At 40.8% G+C, this 20,955-nt stretch overlaps 1 protein-coding gene across 1 annotated transcript in view; it reads right to left on the reverse strand.

Annotated features, from left to right (window-relative positions):
- TMEM72 (transmembrane protein 72) overlaps window positions 1-19,775 on the reverse strand; it is an 83,941-nt gene extending 64,166 nt beyond the window's left edge. Inside the window, exon 1 of the mRNA XM_029609612.1 lies at window positions 19,480-19,775. Within this exon, the coding sequence (XP_029465472.1) occupies window positions 19,480-19,549 (70 nt within the window). The 5' untranslated portion in view covers window positions 19,550-19,775. The remainder of the gene's footprint in view (window positions 1-19,479) is intronic.
- Between the last annotated feature and the right edge of the window lie 1,180 nt (window positions 19,776-20,955).

Below are 20,955 nucleotides of genomic sequence, written 5' to 3' on the forward strand. Positions count from 1 at the left end.
ATTTTAATAAGTTCACACAACAGTAGTGCACCAGATTTAAATATCAGCATTTAGAATAAGTAGTTACACAAAGCCATGACTGAAGGTGCAGCAGATTGGAGTCAAGGGTGGCCATCTGTCCGGGTTCATCAAATACTTGCTTAAAAGCCTGGATGAAGTGCTCTACATCTTGGAGAAGTGCGTCTCCATGTTCCCAAAGAGGGTGGCCCAGTACAGAGCTTTGCTGTCCAATAAGGCGATGATGAACATTGTCTTAATTTCACTAATTGGGAACTGTGCAGGTTGAAGTCAGAAGTCATCAAGCACTGGTTCACAAATCCTCTACAGAATTTAGGGTCCCCTGCATACTGAGGTTGTACTGGGAGGTGAACTATGGGAGTGGCTGCTGCGGGAGCCAGAACAACTGGTGTCAGGGTGCTAGTCATGGTGGTGAGTGCGTCGAGATGGGCACTAAGCTGATCCATGGTGCCTGCTACTACTTCCAAACATTGCTGTTGCTGCTGAATCTTCTGGGCTAGGGCAGGTATAGCCTGAAGACTGGAGAGATCCACCAAGTCGATGGCCTTAGCAAACTGTAGCAATAGTGGATCCTTGGGATGAGGCACGGTTGGCACCACTGTGCATCACACCATATCGTATGGTGTGATGCAAATTCAGAAAATAGGAGGAGTTAGGGGTGGAGAGTGGGCTGGGTTAGCCTGTCTGTGAAGAGCTATCACACAACTGTAATGCTGATTTTAATTACACCTCTTTGAATTGCGTTAGGCTGTGCGATAGCTGCCATGACCGTGTGGTAAGGTTTCATTGCCCTTTGTGATGTCTCCTGTAAGGCCTATTTCAGGTGAATTGAAGGGTCCAGAGCCTGGGGGGGGGGGGGGGGGGGGAAGAGAGAGAGAGCGCGCCTGGCCATAATGTCATGGCCCATAGGTAGGTATTTGTATCCCTATGGTAGGCCCACCTAGTAACTCGAGGTGGGGATTAGGTAAGAGTGTAGGGGGTTAGGGGCCACTTTGACATTGTACATGACCCCTATGAACAGAACAGTGGTCTCATGAAGATTTGATGACCTTTAGAGTGAGGAAACTCACTCCAAGATGAGATTTGGGCAAGGTTCTCTCAACCTTGCCCAAATCTCATCTTGGAGTGAGTTTCCTCATTACATCAAGCTAGGTTGAGAGAACCTTGCCCAAATCTCATCTTGGAGTGAGTTTCCTCATTCTGAAGGCCATCAAATCTTCATGAGACCACTGTTCTGTTCGTAGGGGTCATGTACAATGTCAAAGTGGCCCCTAATCCCCACCTCGAGTTATTAGGTGGGCCTACCATAGGGATACAAATACCTACCTATGGGCCATGACATTATGGCCAGTCTCTCTCTCTCTCCCTCCCTCTCCCTCTCCCTCTCTCTCTCTCTCTCTCTCTCTCCCCCCCCCCCCCTGTGTCTGGGACCATTAACAATGGTCCCCCAGTGGTTGAATGCAGGAAATACAACAGGTTGGCCCTTATCACAGAATCTGAAAAGGGTATTGCAATTTGTGCTAACTTAGCTCTTCGCACAGGTAATTAGCGATAAATGCTATATTAGCATAAAACACACCCCTTTTGCTATTGCATGTGGTACTTACCGCATTTTGATAAATCCAGGCCAAAATCTGTTAAATGCTCCATCGTTTAAGCAGATCAGGCTTGCCGAATCATGGCAATAGCCTTTCTGTATTGAAGGTCCTAACCTATGGAACACCTTGCCTGAGGAGATTAAGGGTGAGCCACCCGGAAGTTAGTGAAAGCAGGTAGGTTCAAGCAGGCTTTTTGAATTACTTGGGAGCCATCTTGTGCTGTTTAGAATTGACATAGTCTTTAGCAGCTGTGTTGTGTTTTATTGTGCTTTGTCTTGTTTTATGTAGTTTTTAGACTGAAGGTTTTATGGAGTTATTAGTTCCTTTTTATATCCATTGTATTTATTTGTCTTATGATTAGACTATATTGGCTTTTATTATTTGTTTTTATTACTCTTTGTTATATTTAGCTGTCTTATTTATTATTCTTGCTGACATTTTTATGTATGGAAATATTGATAGTGGGGTTAAGAAATATTATAAATAAATAAATGAATAAACTGACTGTGTGGCCCTCTATACTTACTGTAGGACTTTGGAGAACTGTAGAAAGCATGCTTTTCTCCTTCCCTAAACTCCAAACTCTTGCAGAGAGGAGAGACTGGACTTCTTTCTCTCTCTCTTTTTCTCTGTGTCGCAGCTCGAAATCCTACTGATCAGAATATTCTCAGGCTTCTCTGACAAAGCCAAGGATCTCAACATTATGATCACTCTTAGCGTGGAGTACCATAGCAAATATTTCAGTCTACTCACTACACTGAGAACCACAATATATCTTCTTCTGGGAGGGTTATAAACCTTAGTGAAATGTCCATAGGCCCCTTTCAAAAGCACACATATGCCTGGTTCCTCGCTCTCACACACAAATGCCCCAGCCAGTCCCCCATCTCTCAATCCCAGAATTCCCTCCTCCTCTCTCCCCTGATGACAGAACTCCCCTCCCTGTTTCTCCTCTTAATAAATACAATGCAATACATGAGCTTTCAGGACCAGCTTTGTAGTCGTGAAAGTTCATGTCACTACCTTTTTTCTTGGTCCTTTTAAAAAGTATCATCACAGCCTCCAGAATTCTTTACTCTTAGTAGAAATACATAACTTCAGGTTTATAGTGCTTTATATTGTTTCATATTTTTAGATCTAGTTTTGGTCCTCTGCTTTTAATTATGCTCCAAACTCTTATTCTTTTATCAAGAAAAATTTCATTTAATATGGGCTTCTTGATGAGAGACCAGGAAAAGGTCAGAGAGCAAACAGAAATGAAACAAACATTTCTTAGCCCAATAGATCCAGAGTAGAAAGGAAGAAAAGAAAGAAAGAAAGAAAGAAAGAAGAAAACTGCTTAATAAACTTATTTTTCTGCCAGCAGGTTGTGGTCTACTAATATTATATCCAGTTGAATTTTTCAACAAGGTCCATTTTCTTCTCATATATGTAGAAATGCTGCTTTTAAAAAAGACCAGTAGAGCACATGAGAGAGAAAAAAACAAATTACTGAAAAATACACATTAATAGTATTATAACAATATTTGTCTAAACTGGAATAAAAACATTATTTCCTTTTAAATAATTATACCCACTCTTTCTCCATCAATACCTACCTTAACATTAAAATTTTGTTCTCTCAATTTGGGATTCATGGGGAAGGCAGCACATTTTGGGAAGGTATCCCTGCTATGGTAAGTATATTAATTTATAATTGGACACAAAACCTAAATCATAATCCCATCTATTTGATGAAAACATTAAATACCAATTAAACAAACATTCACCAGCATCACAATCTTTAGCTGAATATTTTTTAGTGGGACCATCAGGATTCAATACAAAGTCCTAACACTCATCCACAAAGCACTATACACTGAAAAATTCGACTGGCTGAGCCCTGCCCTGCACTTCCAATCCACTCAGAGAACCCTCTGCTCCACCAACACTGGACTCATTTCAACTCCATCACTAAAAATGGCCCACCTAACCTCAACAAGAGAGCGATCCCTAACAGTTGCAGGCCCAACACTCTGGAACAGTCTACCACCTCAACTCAGGCTCGACCCCACAACCCATTCATTCCCAAAGAACCTTAAAACTTGGCTCTTCAAAAAAACATATCCCACATCGACACATCACACACCACCTACCACACTATGTTGAGCCCCTCCCCCCTCAATCAACACACACTTCTCCCCCCCCCCCCCCACCTCACAGCAGAATCCCATAATGGTTAACCCAATGCGAATCAAGTTATCTTGCTACATCTGTAACTAAGTTATAATGATCTCACTACCTCTGTGACAATCTCACTACCTCTGTGATGATTTACAAGTCCTCACCACCTCTGCCATAATTTTATATCACCAACTTTTCAAGTTATGTTATTACAGATGATATAAAACATAATGCTTCTTAAATCTCTCCACAGTCCAAATGGTTACTCTTATTACAAAGTCACTCTTGTTACAAAGTTACCCTTGTTCCAAAGATACTCTTGTTACAAAATTACTCTTTTTGCAAAGTTACCCTTGTTACATAGTTACTCATGTTACAAAGTTATCCATGTTATAAAATGAATCATGTTACAATGTTTCAATGTAAAATACGAAATCTATGTTTATAGATTCCATTGTTAAACTGTAAACCAGTGTGATAAAACTAGTTGAATATTTGTATAGAAAAACCAAATAAATAAATAATAAATAAATATATTGGGACTATTCAAAATATCAAATAGTCCACTGTTTATTATAATTATAGTCCCTTCCATTTTAGATTTCTTTAACTTCTTTTGAAAAATTGTTTTGCATATTTTTTCATGCACACATCAATTTCTTCTCTTCACCTAATGTTTTCAAATGCAACTGAAAAGGTGCTGTATTTTGTCATCTGCTTCAGGAGTGCATTTTGGTGTGCCAGCATATTGTCCCAATTATTCTCTAACAGTGGTAATAAAATGGAGAAACCCATGATGTTTAAAAATGCTACTAAATATCCTTCTCATCCAATGCTAAATAATGCATTGTGAGCAGCCAATCAAAATTAAATATTTGTATTCATTCCTTTCATCCTATGGTTGCCTATGCTTTTAAGACAGCCAATCAAAATTAAAATGCATTCCACTAATTACTACTGGGTTTATGTAATTCTCAATGAGGTTGATGTAATAAGTAGGGCTAAGCCTACCATGGGTTTTTACTCACACTGTAGGATGAATTTGTTCAGCGCTAATGTTGCTCTGGTATGTAAAAGGGGCAAAAAACCCCACACTAAAACACCCACCGTATGTTTAGTGCAGGTGCATGCAAATTGCAGGGTAATAGTCTAACCAGCTATTATCCTGCATTGCTAGGAAGCGTGCTAAGGCTGAGGAAGTCTAGCATGGCTCCTTTTACCGTGGGAAATTTAACACCTTCTTAAAGGCAGGAGTTAAACCCCATGCGAAAAAGGAGAGCATCCCATCCATCAAGTCATGCAATACCTCGGTTGGGGTCTGGCAGTGTGGCCAAGCAGGCAGTTTCCTCTCCTTCCCTCCTGATGCAGAAACCAGTGTCTGGAGTCCTCCCTCCTTTAATAAAACTAACTCCAAGTACTCCCCCCACCTCACCAGAAACCTCAGCTGGAGAAGACTCCTCCGTCTGGGCTGTTCCCTCCTTTTCCAACAGGCGATTGGTCCATCCACTGTGACATCTCAGTGAAAGGACCAATTCCCTTTCAGAAGGCTGGCCTTCAAGAATTCTGAAAGGGGATTCATCTTTTCACTGACATGTCACTGTGGAGAGACCAGTTGCCTGCTAGGAAGGGAGGGAACAACCCAGCCGGAGGAGTCTTCTCCAGCTGAGGTTTCTGGTGAAGTGGAAGAATCTTCAGGGTTAGTTTTATTAAAGGAGGGAGGACCCCAGACCCCGGTTTCTGTATTGGGATGGAGAGGAAACTTGCCAGCTTGGCCACACTACTGGACTGGGATCAGGACCCAGACCTTCAAGGTTCCCGGGGGAGGGGGTGAGGGTCTGCATTGGGAGGGAGGGAGAAGGAGCTTTCTGGCGCAGCTATGGCACCTGGGAGGCCAAGAACATGTTTTTTATAGTGGGGTAGAGGCTTTAAGTGGATTGGAATGCAAATAGGCCAGGAGCAAAAAAAGCCTATTTTTTCAGTCTAAAGTGCTTTTTTTTTTTTTTTTTTTTTGCACCTGATGTATTTGCATATCATTACCTTCCTGTATCCCATGGGGACCCAAGGATTTGATGTTGCATGTTAAATAAAACCAGTGCTAAAATCTAACTCTGATTTTAGCCCAGGTTTTATTATATTGTCCCTGATATATCAAAACCAATATAATACTGCTTTATCCAGCTTATATCAAAGAATTCCATTCAAATTCCAAATTCATGACCCTTGGCTTTACCATATTTAAATTGTACATCCACTGTTGTGATGCTCAGCAATCTTCTGTGTATTGCTTATTTGCTTTTTTAAAAAAAAAAAATTAATATTTATTAATTTTAATCAATAATATTGATTTGAAAATAATAAGAAAACAATAGGTATAACAGCAATCTAGCCATACCAGCTTAAAAGAGGAAACAAAAAAATAACCATAACTTAACTAATAGTCCTCAATACTAAGAAGCCAAATGTAAGAATATAAAACAAGAAACATAATAACACTTACAGCAGCTGTTAACAAACATTTTTTTTTATCCCATAACACCAACTAATCTCCCTAACCATTAGGCACAGTTGATGTATCTAATAGGTAAGTTTTCAGATTAGCAAGATCATAAAAAAATAAAGGAATTACCCTGGAAGTTAACAATACATCTGCAGGGGAACTTAAGAAAGAAAGAGGCACCAATCAAAGTGGTATGCTGTTTAAGCTGTGAAAAAAGCTTCCTCCGCAATTGCGTTTCTCTCAAGACATCTGAAAACATTAGAATTTTTTGTCTACTAAAGCTTTTTGCTCTATATCTATATTGTCTAAGGACTAATTCTTTATTAATAGCAAGCACAAAGGTAGTAAGTAATGTAGCCCTTACATCAATATTATCTTGTGAGCTTTGAAGAAAATCAGATAAATTTGACCTATTTTTGGGAGCCAATATATCAGTAGTTCCTTCTTCCTTTACTTTTTTCTTAAACTCAGGAAATGTAATAACATCTAGATAATGTTTAATATTTCATATAAATAATTTTTAAACAACTCTAAAGGTGATACCCGTCTCCATTTGGGAAAACGCAATATACAGAGATTCTTAGATCTAATAGTATTTTCTAATGATTCATTCTTATTTTATAGGGCTAAACAATCCTTAACATTGGCGACCGCTGATGACTGCACAGCAGATATTCCATTAAGAGCAGTTTTCTCTTGTTACATCTTAGAAGATACCCCCGTGGTGAAACAGCAGAGCTGATTCACAGTCTGTGCCAAAGAAAATTCAGTTCATGAGACCACCCTTTGAGGGTAATGTTGTTTAGCTCAGAAGCTTCCCCATATTGAGAATTTACAGCAACCCAGTAGTTATTGGTGAAATAAGTGGTTTAATTTTGACTGGCTTCCTACAATCCATCAACCATTTGGTTATGCTGTATTCTAAGACTCTACCAACCACCTTGCCAGCTAAGATCAATGGATAAATGTATTCTCGAGGTCCCTACAATAAAAATGGCCAGATTAGACCTAACTAATAGGCATGTTTTCTCAATAGCTGGTTCGATATTATGGAACTCTCTCCCTGACCATATCTGCCTTATTCCTAATTCCAAAGATTTCAAAAGAGCTCTCAAGACTCACCTTTGCACTCTTGCATACAGCATACCCAAAGTTGCTTAACACTAACTTTCTTTTATGTCTACCATTGTTTTATTCCTATTTGATCAAATTTTGTATTTAAGTATTGTCAACGTAGTCTATAATTATGTTTTTAACTGTTATGTATGTTTTCTTTGATTATTTGTAAACCGCTTAGATCCACTATAAATTGTACAGGTAGTATATAAGAATTTTAAAATAAATAAATAAATAAAAGCATAGTGCAATCATAGGATGAAAGGAGTGTATACCAACATTTAATTTTGATTGACTGCTCAAGATTCATTATTTAGCCATTGAATGAGAAAGATATTTAGTAGAGTTTTAAACATCATTGGTTTCTCCATTTTCTTACCACTGTTAGGGAATAATTGAACAAAATGCAAGCACACTGATAAGCACCCTTGAAGCAGATGATGAATCACAGCATTATGTCAGGTACAGTTGGAAAAATTTGGTAAAAGTAAATAATTGATGGTGTGCCTGAAAACATATACAAAACAATTTTTCAAAAGAAGTTAAAGAAGTCTAAAATAAAAGGGACTATGATTGTAATGAACAGTGGACTAATTGAGATTCTGAATAGTCCCAATATATGATTGTCCCACTAAGAAATGTATAGCTAAAGATTGTATTGCAGATGAATGTTTGTTTAATTGGAATGTATAATTGTTGCCATAACAATAAAGCTACTTATTCACCTGGCATTAGTGGAAGTAGGTACTAATCAGCATTAGAAAGAAGTTCATAAGGATCTATTCTCAGGCACTGTATGCAGAGGTTAAAAACTTTGGTCCTCAATGGCCATCAGTGGGTCTGCTTTCAGGGTAACCAAACTGTGCAAATTAACCTTGTTCTTATTTATTATTATTATTTATTTAAAGTTTTTTATATACCGACAATCGTTAAGAAAACATCACATCGGTTTCCATAGAACAACAAACAGGCCAACAGGGCTTCACAGTGTAACTGATAAAAGAACTAGAACTAGGGGGGAGGGGGGCAAAAAGGGGGGGGACGGGGTGGAGGGAGGAGGTTTTACATAGAAACAGGGGAGATATTAAGGGAGGGGAAGTGGAGGGGGGTGGAGGAGTAAGGGAAACTAATTTTAAACTGTACAAATATTTATTTCTTAGCCCATATGTATGCAAATAAATTGATGAATATTCATTGTAGATATCGTGAAAACTAAACCTGTCCACAGCTCTTGTTGAGAACCTGTGCACTAATGGTTGCTGAACATTCCATTCAGACAAAGCTTGAAAGTCACAAATTTCTGTTGTTATGAGGTGCATAATCATTGGCATATGTAATTTATAAACATATTTATCTATTATTTTTATTTAAGTTGTATTCTGCCTTTCAGCCACTTCAAAGCAAATTACATTCAGGTACTGTTGGGATGGTTATACAATTTTTGTCTAGCTCGGTCAATGTTTCCCAACCACTGTGCACCTTTCAACCTGATCATGGAAAAGTCACCACTGCCTGATGCTCAGATGCAGACCAGCACCTGGCCTCTGCTCTCAGCATCTCACAGCAACAAGAATTACTAGTGGTGGCTCTTAAACAGGTAGGAGCTCCTTTTTTTGAGAATATGTGTAATCATGCATATCTCTTCTTCTTAGCTAAAGTATGAGCCCTGGAGAGTGGTAATTAATGGGCAGCATGCAGGGCATGGATTTATTTATTTATTACATATATTTATATTCCTCAATTCATTACCAAAATTGTTCGAAGTGGATCACTACGTTCTTATAAATAACAATCTTATAATCTTCTAATTAATAACAAACATTGCATACATTTAAATAAAGCTCATACCATTCACAACATATCAATTAAAATTGATATTAAAAAGAAAGATTTTCAGTTTTTTTATTAAACATTGGCAATCAGTAACCTCATATCTCTAAAGGAATAGAATTCCATAATACTGGTGCTACCTGAGAAAAAGCTCGATGTGAGATTTGCTGTAAGTATTCATCTTTAACCCAAGGGATTATTAATAACTGTTGATTACTGATTAGCAGAGCACAGAGATCATTGTGGCAGTACAACTGTACCAATGCCTTCATATATTAACAATGCCTTCATGTATCATGGACATTCACCATATAAAATCTGATGGACAAATGTTAAAATTTTAAATCAAATCCATGATTCAGTAGGGAGCCAATGTAACTCTTTTAAAACTGAGAAAATGTGGGCAGACATGGAGCAACCAATGATCAATTGAGCTGCAGCATAGAAGTCCAACATAAAGGGGATTGCAGTAATCTAAACAGGATAGGCCTTGGGTAGGGGAAGGGGGGGGGGGAAGGGGGAGAAGCGGGACGGGGAGGTTTGGAGAGGGTGAGGGCTTGGGGATAAGCATACTGGACTCCTGTTCCTTCTTGTTTAAGCAGAGCTAGCCCTCTATAGTTGTTCAATATGTCAGACTGGGGGAGGTATCAGAGTGCAGCCTCTCCTAGTTTGTTGGCGACATGAGTATTCTCAAGGGTGGCTCTAGAGATGTCTTAGACACAGTTATAGATATCTGGAAGGGGGAAAATTGAGGAGTGTTTCCTCATGGTTCTGTGATTTGTGTCATCAATATCGTTTGCTGTATTATGTTTGCTTGTCTGTTATCGGCAAAGTTTCATATTGTGTCTGAGGATCACTCAATAAAAATTGTATTACAAAAAAAACCCAAAAAAAAACCCTGCATCATCCTGAAATCCTTCAAGTCAAGTACATATTTTAATCTCTGAAGACACCTCAATTTGAAGAATCCCTTTTTCACAATAACCTGAAGCTGGGGGCGCAACATAAACCTAATATCTAACAACACCTCCAAATCTCGGGTTGTATCAACTGCCGTAATCATAATCCCTTTAATTTGAAAATTAGGAGGGTTTAACTCTGTAATGTCTGCGAATGGTATCCATTCTGTTTTTTTTTAACATTAACCAATAAGCCATTCTAATTTATCCATTGTAAAACAGAATTTACAGTGACAGCAATCTCTTGCATTTGGTCATCTAAACTATTGTAGCTGTAAATCATCTGCATAAAGATGAAAGAAAACCTTCATCTCCTGCAATGCACATAGGGGCGGATTTTAAAACGAGCGCGAATAGCCTACTTTTGTTTGCGCTCCAGGCGCAAACAAAAGTACGCTGGATTTTAGTAGATACGCGCGGAGCCGCGCGTATCCGCTAAAATCCTGGATCGGCGCGCGCAAGGCTATCGATTTCGTATAGCCGGCGCGCGCCGAGCCGCGCAGCCTACCCCCGTTCCCTCCAAGGCCGCTCCGAAATCGGAGCGGCCTCGGAGGGAACTTTCCTTTGCCCTCCCCTCACCTTCCCCTCCCTTCCCCTACCTAACCCACCCGCCCGGCCCTGTCTAAACCCCCCCCTTACCTTTGTCGGGGGATTTACGCCTCCCGGAGGGAGGCGTAAATCCCCGCGCGCCAGCGGGCCTCCTGCGCGCCGGGCCGTGACCTGGGGGCGGGTATGGAGGGCGCGGCCACGCCCCCGGACCGCCCCGGGCCGTAGCCACGCCTTCGTACCCGCCCCCAAAACGCTGCCGACACGCCCCCAAAACGCCGCGACGACCGGGCCCGCCCCCCGACACGCCCCCGACACGCCCCCCTCGGAGAACCCCGGGACTTACGCGAGTCCTGGGGCTCTGCGCGCGCCGGGAGGCCTATGTAAAATAGGCTTCCCGGCGCGCAGGGCCCTGCTCACGTAAATCCGCCCGGTTTTGGGCGGATTTACGCGAGCAGGGCTCTGAAAATCCGCCCCATAATGGTAGGAGGTAGAAGTTAAACAACATTGCTGACAGACAAGATCCTTTTTCTTGAGGTTGTAATAGCAGGGACATCCTTTTCATTCGGATTTGAATGTCTCAAGTCCTTCCATCCCTGTGGTAATTATCAAGGGCATTTTCCACGCAGCACATGGGATATATATGTGCTCCCTGTCATTTTCTGGCACCTCATGAGTACACCCGAAGTCACATCGTAAAATCAAACTTCCTTCAAGTACTAATGGTTTGTCACAAAGGGCTGTTTATTTGATACAGTGCCCTTGTGATCTTATTTATGTGGACCGCACAAAACAGAACGTTAGGGTAAGACTTATTGAATACAGGAGCTGCATTAATATTTCCAAACTTTCTGCCCCTCTGGTTGCTCATTGCATACAGTGCTCTCATCAGTTTTGGAACAGCTGCATCTCCCCCCTATGTGGGAGGGGGCAATTGAATAAAAGAGAACAATTTTGGATATTTTATTTGAGTTCTGTAGCCCCACAGGATCTCAATGAGATTATTAATTGGTGCTCTTTGATCTAACCTGCTGAGATGTAGTGATAGCACATCCTGTTTCCTATTTAAATCCACTGGTTTCCTCCATATTTTACAGAGACTTTTAAAAGATGCTGAGCAAATTGAGGACTGACCACCAGTGAGCGTTAAAAGAAAGGACTTCGATCCCCCTGAAGCAGACATAGCTTGAAACATGGATCTGTGTCGGGGTCTTTTCTACGTTTGATTCACCAAGCTAAGTGCACTCTATTTTTTGTAATTGCCGGTGTATCGGTTACTTCGCTCACTTTATATGCTTTGCGTTGATAGATTTTACAATGATATCTTTATGATGTGGACAATTTTATTTGCATAATGAAAAAAATCTTTAAAAAAAATAAAAAAGTGGACCTAGTAAATTTTCAGCATAGAATTGGTGTATTAGCTGAAAGAGTGGTGGTCCTACAAACATAAATAATTCTTTTTCCTTTATACTCAAGAATATTTTGAATTAAATGATCAGGGACATTGCTGTTTTTTATTTTGTGATTCTTTGTTGTTCCTGGATTTCAATCCTTTACAGGGCTTTCTTTGTTTGTAACATAGGCCTTCACTCACAACTACCCAGGAATTTTTTCCCCTATTTTATATTCTCTACAATAAACCTAATGATAGCCCTGGATTGGGATCTATGCACTATTGCTCCTTCTCAAATCCTGTAATCAAATCTCACATTTGAGCAATGACTGTAACTCCCTCTCCCCCCTCAGAGGCAGTATCCCCATCCTCAGATGATCTGGAGAGTGGGAAAACCCTAATCAAGGACTGAACCAGAGTCCTTCCACATGCTAATGCATAATACTGCCACTGGATTAGCTCTAATTGGTCTTTTTCTGCCATCATCTGCTATGTTACCATACAAGGACCCTCACTATCACAACTGCAAGTCAACCCAGATAAGACTCAAGCATGCACATTCCGTACATAACCCCCTTTTCCCAGGGCAATCCCTGTGGAAGGCAAGGGCCCTCCTTCAGGTGCTGCAGAGTACTGGCAAACCTCACTCCAGTCTTGGGATAAGGTCCTTCAGTGTGCATGGAGGGTGAGGGTAGGAGGAAGGGGGGAGCGTGCTTGCTCCTAGGCCCTAGGAGATCAAGGACACAGGCTCTCAATTAAAGTCTCACAATAGGAATCATTCCAAAACAAAAAATTATTTCTGAATCCCCCCCCGCCAAAAAAAAAAAATCAGTTGAAGAAACAGTATAGATGTACAAATGGAGGAAACTGGGATTTCCACTTGTTCCTAATAGGTCTCCTTCTTCTTCCTTAGAAACCTGGTCAGAACATGGAAAATCCTCTTATCCCACTTTTAATCAGTAACACAGTACCTAGCTGCTGAACAAGGTCTCCTGAATGATGACCCTCTCCTTCCCAAGACCTGGGAAGAGCAACCCTCCTGAGCCCTGAGTGCTGGATGGTCCCTTCTAAACCTCACTCCAACCTTTCCACAAATGAGAGAGCTATCATACACTCAGTCTTCCAGCAGAGAGAAAAGGCAATCTGTTCTCTTCTCTCTTGGAAAAATAGGAGCGTCGCAGCTCACAGCTGCCTCTTCCTTGTTCCTACTACTACTTATCGCTTATAAATGCTGCTGGATATATGTAGCACTGTACAGATGCACATAATAAATAGTCTCTTCTCCATGGAACTTACAGTTTAATCAAGACAAACATACATGATGGGAAATGTATTTGTTATAGAAAAGTGATTAAGATTTAAACGTATCCTTGGAAAGGTGAGTTTTCAGACTGGATTTGAATATGGTCAGAGAGGGAGCATGGTGCACGGACTTAGGAAGTCTGTTCCACGCATATGCATATAACTTATGAAAACAAATGGAAACCAATGATGTCCTAAATACCAGCTGAAACGAAAACAAACTGAACTAAAAATGTTTTTTGGCTGCGTACCCCCTTAACGCTTTGCATTGTTCCTATAACAAAGATGTGTAATACTGATGATACCATTAAACTAATCTTTTTTGAGGATTCGTAAGATGCTACTCCTTAACCCCTAACTCGTCAGCTACATTGGTCCTTTTCTTTACAAAGCTTTGATAATAAATCTTGGCTATGGAAAATATAGATCTTATACATAAACAATGTTGCACAGTCTTGAAAACTTAACTGTTGTTATAATAAATCAATTTTATAAGAAACAAATCATGCTCTCATTTGAAACATAGAAACTAATGGTAGAGAAAGATTGGAAGGCCTATCTAGTCTGCCTATTCCTGATAAAATGCTGCAGAGCTTACCCAATATCAGGCGTTATATCTTCATATCTAAGGATCTCTCTCTGTGCTGACCACAGGTGTTTTAGAATTCTGTTACTGTTTTGGCCTCCAGCCTGCATCCACTACCTCTTTTTGTGAAGAAATATTTTCCTTACTTTACTCCTGAGTCTGCCTCCTTTGAGCAGCATATCATGATAGTGGAATGATTGTCAGTTCACTATTCATGTTCCAAAACATCCATTTCATTGGAAAATGCTTGTTTCGTGTGCATTATTAATACTTTTGAGGTATTTGAATGCCACTATCATATCCCTAAGGGGACTATGTACTAAATAATTTCACTATAGAAACAGAATGAGAAAAATCCTTTAGTACATAGACCCTTTAGTCTGATTTCTGGGAGATCCATATTCAGACACAGTCCTGCTAGCAAAGTTAGCTGAATAAACTTATCCGGCAAACTTTGGAGGTATAATCAATAGTGAAACTACACTAAATATAGCTGCACTATTGAATGGAGCCTCCTAACTTTAGGACAGCTGGCTAACTCTGAATATTGGAGATAGCTGGTTAACTTACCTGGCTGACTCAACTCCTCCAGTTACACTTTTAGAATGCCCTTAATTTAGCAGCTAAATTCTAGCTTCCTAACTTATCAGGAGGCTAGAATTTAGCAGGATATATGCCCAAATATTCATTTAGTTGGCTGACTTCTGAGTTAGCTGGCTAAAGGCTTTTGAATACGAACTTCATAGGGTTCATAGTACAGACCCTACACCATTTTAGTAACTCTTCTCTGGAGTGCCTTAGAAACTAAAAGGTCAATTTTAAAAGCCCTATGTATGCCAAAGCTGAGAGATATGCACGGGTCTTGGCCAGTGCGTGCCACGCAGATTTAAAAAAAGCACACAAGTACGTGCATATTGTTACGTGTGCCGTCCGTGGCAGACCCGTGGCATGGCCTCCTCACCTCTCTTCAGTAACTCCAGCGCCTGGTCCCTCGTCTCTGGTGGCGGTGGGCCGCCGGCTCCGTCCTCGGGCCACCCCTGGTGCCTCTGGCTCAGCTACAGACTCTGGTGTCTCCAGTCCAGCTACCACCTCTACTGCTCCACGCCAGGCCTCTCTGTGTGGCCTGCGGAGAGACGCTGTTACTTGGCACCGTGCCCCTCCCTAGGCATGCATGCGCGCATCACTGAACCTTAAGTAGGGCCCGCGGCGGGAACTGAGCCGTGGCCCCGGATGATGACGTCAGCGGAGCACTGGTACTTAAGCCCAGGCTCTGCTCCCTAGCTTTGCCTTTGCAACAGGTCTCCTCGCTGGTCGAGTACTCCTTGCCTCCTGAGAGATTCATCCCATTCCTGTGTTCCTGTTCCTCGCTGACCCAGGTTCCTGATTCTTTCGCTCCTACGTTCCTGTTCTCCAACCCTTACTTGGATTGCCTACAGGTATTTTGACTCTGATTTGCCTGACCACGCCGTTGACTCACTCCAAGCCCCGGACCTCTGCTTTGCCTGACCACATCATTGACTCTCTCCAAGCCTGGACCTCTGCTTTGCCTGACCAAGTTGTTGACTCTCTCCAAGCCCGGACCTCTGCTTTGCCTGACCAAGTCGTTGACTCTCTCCAGACTCAGACCTCTGCATTGCCTGACTACTCCGTTGCCTCTCTCCAGACCCAGACCCAGACCTCTGCATTGCCTGACTACTCCATTGCCTCTCTCCAGACCCAGACCTCTGCATCGCCTGACTACTCTGTTGCCTCGCCTATTTCGTTGCCTCTCTCCAGCCAGACCTCTGCCTTGCCTGACTACGTTTGATTATCTCCGTGATCAGACTTCAGCCTTGCTTGCCACTGCTTCTAGATTGCCACCAGCCCTGACTCAAGCTTGTTCTACGACGCCTCTTCAGCCTACATCATAGACTTGGCCTATTCTGGCTTTGGTCTGCTTTTGCTCGGGCGCCCCCTGTCTGACTTTGTTCCTTTGGTGCCTGGGTCTCCAGGACACTATCTCGTCCAGTACTAGACTGTATCATCTCTATCCTGCTGTCTCTGGGCTGACCTCGACCTCTCCATCGACAATGACATATGGAGGCCCACCTAATCCAGCTGGCCCCGGCACCCAAAGGCTCAACCTGTGGAGAACGAGGGCTGGTATTGGTGAAGCTCCAGCTGGCCTCCATCCATCAGCTCACTCCACCTGCTGATGGTGGGGACACGTAGGTCCCTACCTATGGGTTGCATCAACCCCAACTCAGCCCAAGGGTCCACCTTCGGCACAACACATATCTCCCAATATGCACACAAATCAAAAAGTTTACAAAAGAAGTGGGGCATGGGCGTGATGTGGGTGGAGCATGGACATTCCAGGAAGTTACCTTGAAATGTGTGCATAAGTATTTACATGCACAAGTGCATGCCGGGGTCCCCTACCACATCACTTTACTTCTGCTATGGATGGTGTGCAAGTATTAAAATAAAGAAAACTAGGGGAGTCAGTAGGGTTTTATGGATTGGATTAAAAGGGTAAAAGTGAGGCTAAAAAATAACAGGGGTTTTAGAAAATTCAATCCACTAACTGAGCAAACTGGGAGCAAACTGGGAAAGAAGGTCTATTGCGTCGGCATACATATCTAATAAAATCCCCCCCACTTACACGATAGAGCCAGCATTTGTGTGCACATGCACGCATCCATACAAAATTGTGTGCACATGTATGTGCGTATAGCCGATTTTATAGCATACGCTCGAATGTTATAAAATGGCCGTATCTCTGGGCATACATGTATGCCCACATGGCTGTTTGAAAGTTACTGTCCCCATTAGAAAGACATTTGAAACTCCTTTAAGAAAGAAATGTAATTCAAATGAATTTCATTTCAAAATCATTCCGGGAAAATTTACATGAAGGCTGTTAATTTTATTAAACACAATGCCAGTTACTATACTTATAATTAATACCAGCTGAACAGTGCTCTGCCATTTAGTTCCAGTCACCTAGAGGTTGTATTCTAAAGGAAGCTGCGATTTTAAGGAAGAAAAATATATTTGCCTCTAAAACTAGCCCATGCATGTTCTTTGTCAGTTTGCTTGCTCACTAGGCACTATCTATAAATACTGACATCTGAGGGAGGAGTGGCAAAAGAATATATCTTTAAACAAAATTTCAAAATCGTTTCAGTGAATACCATTTACTATTACTAACCATAAAGGTAGAGATTTTTTCCTCTCTGCCTAATCCCTGCCATATAATAAAACCACTCTTAAGAAAGATGCTTAAAGCCATGTCTTGGGTGAAAGCCATATCTATTGTCCTAGTGCTAGAACACTTAGGGATCGGTATGTGTGGGCTTTCAATATACTCTAGTGACTGGAAATGATTCTGCTCCCCTCCCTCCATTTTTTTAGCAAGTTTTCCTGTACTTAGCTATGATTGTGTCGTGCTGTTCGATCATGCTATTTCTTTAACTTCTGAAATAAAAGATACAGAACTATTGAACACAGGGAGTCCTACAAGGTCCTGTTGCTGCTTTTACACCAGAGAAAAGCTTTAAGGCATTCCAACATTTTAAGCAGCTTATAAAATTAATTTATTTTTTTCTTTGGCTAGGGAATGGAAGCTCAGAAGAATTCCAGTAATGCATGTTATTAAACACCTAGGTGGAATGATTGTCAGTTCAATAATCTGGGTTAGCAAGCAGAGTTATCTGTAATACACCAAGACTAGTTTGTGACCTAAGTATATATTTTATATTTATCAGTTTACACTTTAATTAACCAGTGACACTGAAATTAGCAGTTAACATATTGCCCTTCATGTTAGGCTTTTCTTACATCCCTGCATGGATAAAAAGAAAATCATAAGATCATCAAGGAATAAAACAATTAAAGTTTATGAGAACCACAGATACTCTTCTTGTCAATGTTTTGAAAACAATGTCATATATGTCAGGTGTGCACAAGACTTTCTCAGTAGTTTTGTAAGAATATAAACAGATGAATATCTTAATTGTGTCTTCCCTATTTTTCTTTGTATATAGTTAAATTTTAGCACGAACATTTAAGGACAATATTGACCTCCTTGTTACAAAAGCCTGTGAAAAGTGCATGTACCGGTAGCAGCCTTACTATATGGTATACGGGTTTCTGCATCTGGAGCAATGGTTTTCTGACAGCATTGGTTTGCAGCACTGTCAAGCAGTCTCTTGTAGTACATGGTAGGCAGTCTTTCTCTAATAGTAGTATGTATCTCAGTATCAATCTGAAAGTGTATTGCATTGAATTTGAAACCTTAGGATGAGGATCAATGTTGGCAACTTGAATTGTGAATCAAGCTGAAGTCTGTGAGCTGCTTCAGGAACCAGAGCTCAGCTCTATGCAATGCTGAGCAGTTCCCAGGCCACTATAAGCACAATTTGCTGGAAATGTTTCTTTTAGTGGATATTTTACACATTTCTTCTCAATTTCTTTAATCTCAGTCTCCCCCATGCATTCTCATACTGAATTTACTAATGCAACAAACAAACAAGGCTGTACAGGCTGTAGATGGATATGCATACATTATTCTCAATGGGCACACATCTTTTGAAATTACTTTAAACACATTGTGGTAAGCTGACTGCCTGTCTCTCTAATTACAAATGCAAAAAAAAAAGAAGAAAGAATACATCCATAATTCATAGGTGCACCATAACAAATTTAGATGCACTGAAGACTTTGAGCCCTTGAGGTAGATATAATTGGTATCTATGAGCCAGATTTATCAAAGGGGTTTTCTCTATCTCCCCGTCCCCTCCCACCAAAGAGGAAAATGGGAAAACTCTTACTAAAACAGGCTGTGTTGCATTCATATTTAATGTTTCAGGCATAGTTTCCCCTGATCTATTTTCTGCTATAAGCATTTTCCAGCCATGGATGTTTCTGCATAACAAAAATACTTTTTTGATTTTGATTCATGTGGCTATCCAAGCAAGTTGAGGTCTGTGGACAATATACTACTATACTGTATTTCCGTGTACCACTAAAGAGAGTTATAAATTGTATCATTTTCGGCAATCATTTCCAAAATCCGCTGCAAACTTGCCAGAAAGGATCAAATAGATATGATCAGTTTCTACTGAAAACAACTATTCTTCCTTTTATTTTGGACAGTGACCCATACTTCAGACTTTTGTATCGTGAACGGAAGACTGGCCTTCGTTGGTTCCCACATGCTACTCTGTAGGATCACTATTCCTGTTACGTCATTATAAGCACAAAACATAATGTTTCTGCTTACAGTGTATTAGGTTAGAAGATAAAAGTTAGTTTTTACCTAGACCTGGTTCCCATGTTTTATACATACGATCATGCCAATACATTTACTTGCACTTTTATAACTGAATATATCAACTCTGAAAGATGTTAGGTCACTAGTAGTAGAAGTAAAACAAATGGAGAAAGCCGATCTCTTATTGCCGAAGAGACGAGCTCGCTCTTACCTGCTGCAGTCGAGATGCCCAGGAACCTGCAGACACACTCCAGCACCGTCCAGCACACTTTGTATTTCATTGTAAATGATCAGAGTAGTGGAAAACCTTTTGCATGAATTATTTAAACAGACCCACTGTCCACATGTCTCTTCATTTCTGACAGGATACTGATGGTATGATCCTCACATCCCAAAAGCTCAGGCTGACCTTGTAGGAAGACTTCGGAGCTTGTTTTGCAAACAATGGCCCTTCAGGATATTGTTGAAATCTGGCGAGTTTTCGCTAAACTTAACCAGTTTATACTGCTTCTGTCACCTCCCTAAAGAAACTAACGAAATTCAGGTTTTCTAGTCGATGTTTGTGCTTGTGCTATTTTTTTTTAACTCCTCTTACATTGTCCCAATGGTTTGTTTAATAATTACCATGAAAGAATGCTATGGTAGTACTACATACTGTAGAAGCAATCACATTTTTTTTTTTTTTTTTTTTAGTGTTGCTGTTGTGTATAGAAATCTGATTAAGGCATAAGCTGCTTGATGCTGGAAGGCTTATATCTTTCACGTTAACTATTTGTGGCATATGTAAAAACCACAGGGCAAACAATAGCAGATAGCTGGGGAAATTACAGAGCCTTAAACCATTGTGTATCCTATTCTGCTTTCTGTTCTTGGATTAGGGGCTCCTGCACTCAGCAGTGTCTTTGAATCATTTCAACCTTATAATGTGTAGTTTTTACAACATACACAGGAAACAGATTAACCTGTTTGATGTTGTGCAATGTTTGCCAAAAAATAAACTGCACAAACCCTTGAAGAAGAAATACAGAACATTATTATTGTTAAACTGTGGATGTTTCCAAAGAATGGAAAACCCTTTGTAGCAAGTGAGCTTTCCCAAGGATGGTGCAGTAGCTGTCAGGCACTACCCTAGGTGGGATATGTGAAAACCTTACATCAAAATGAAAATGTGAAAACCAACTTATTTATTTTTTAATTGTATTTATATTCTGCTTTTTGGCACTTCAAAGTGCATTACATTCAGGCACCTTAGGTATTTTACTGTCCCCAGAGGGCTTACAATCTAACTGGGTGATGCATCAAACCAAGGTAGTGCTCTAATACGCGTAAACAGCATATATTGCGTGGTATACTATATATGATCATTTGCATGGTCTAGCCCTGGTACCCTCCCCTATTACAATGACCTGCTTTGCATGTGATCTCCCTAAATGAATAATGCAAATGCGGAGGGAACGGGCAGCACGCGCAGGGCTCGCCGTGCGCAAGTTGCACAAATGTGCACCCCCTTGTGCGCACCGACCCCGGATTTTATAAGATACGCACGGCTATGCGCGTATCTTATAAAATCTAGCATACTTTAGTTTGCGCATGGTGCGCGAACAAAAGTATGTGCGCGCGTAGATTTATAAAATCTACTCCAATGGGTGCAGAGCAGAGTTCACCATACAAAAAAGATATTCTGATT

This window comes from Rhinatrema bivittatum, chromosome 7 (assembly GCF_901001135.1).
Source record: "Rhinatrema bivittatum chromosome 7, aRhiBiv1.1, whole genome shotgun sequence".
NCBI lineage: Eukaryota > Metazoa > Chordata > Amphibia > Gymnophiona > Rhinatrematidae > Rhinatrema > Rhinatrema bivittatum.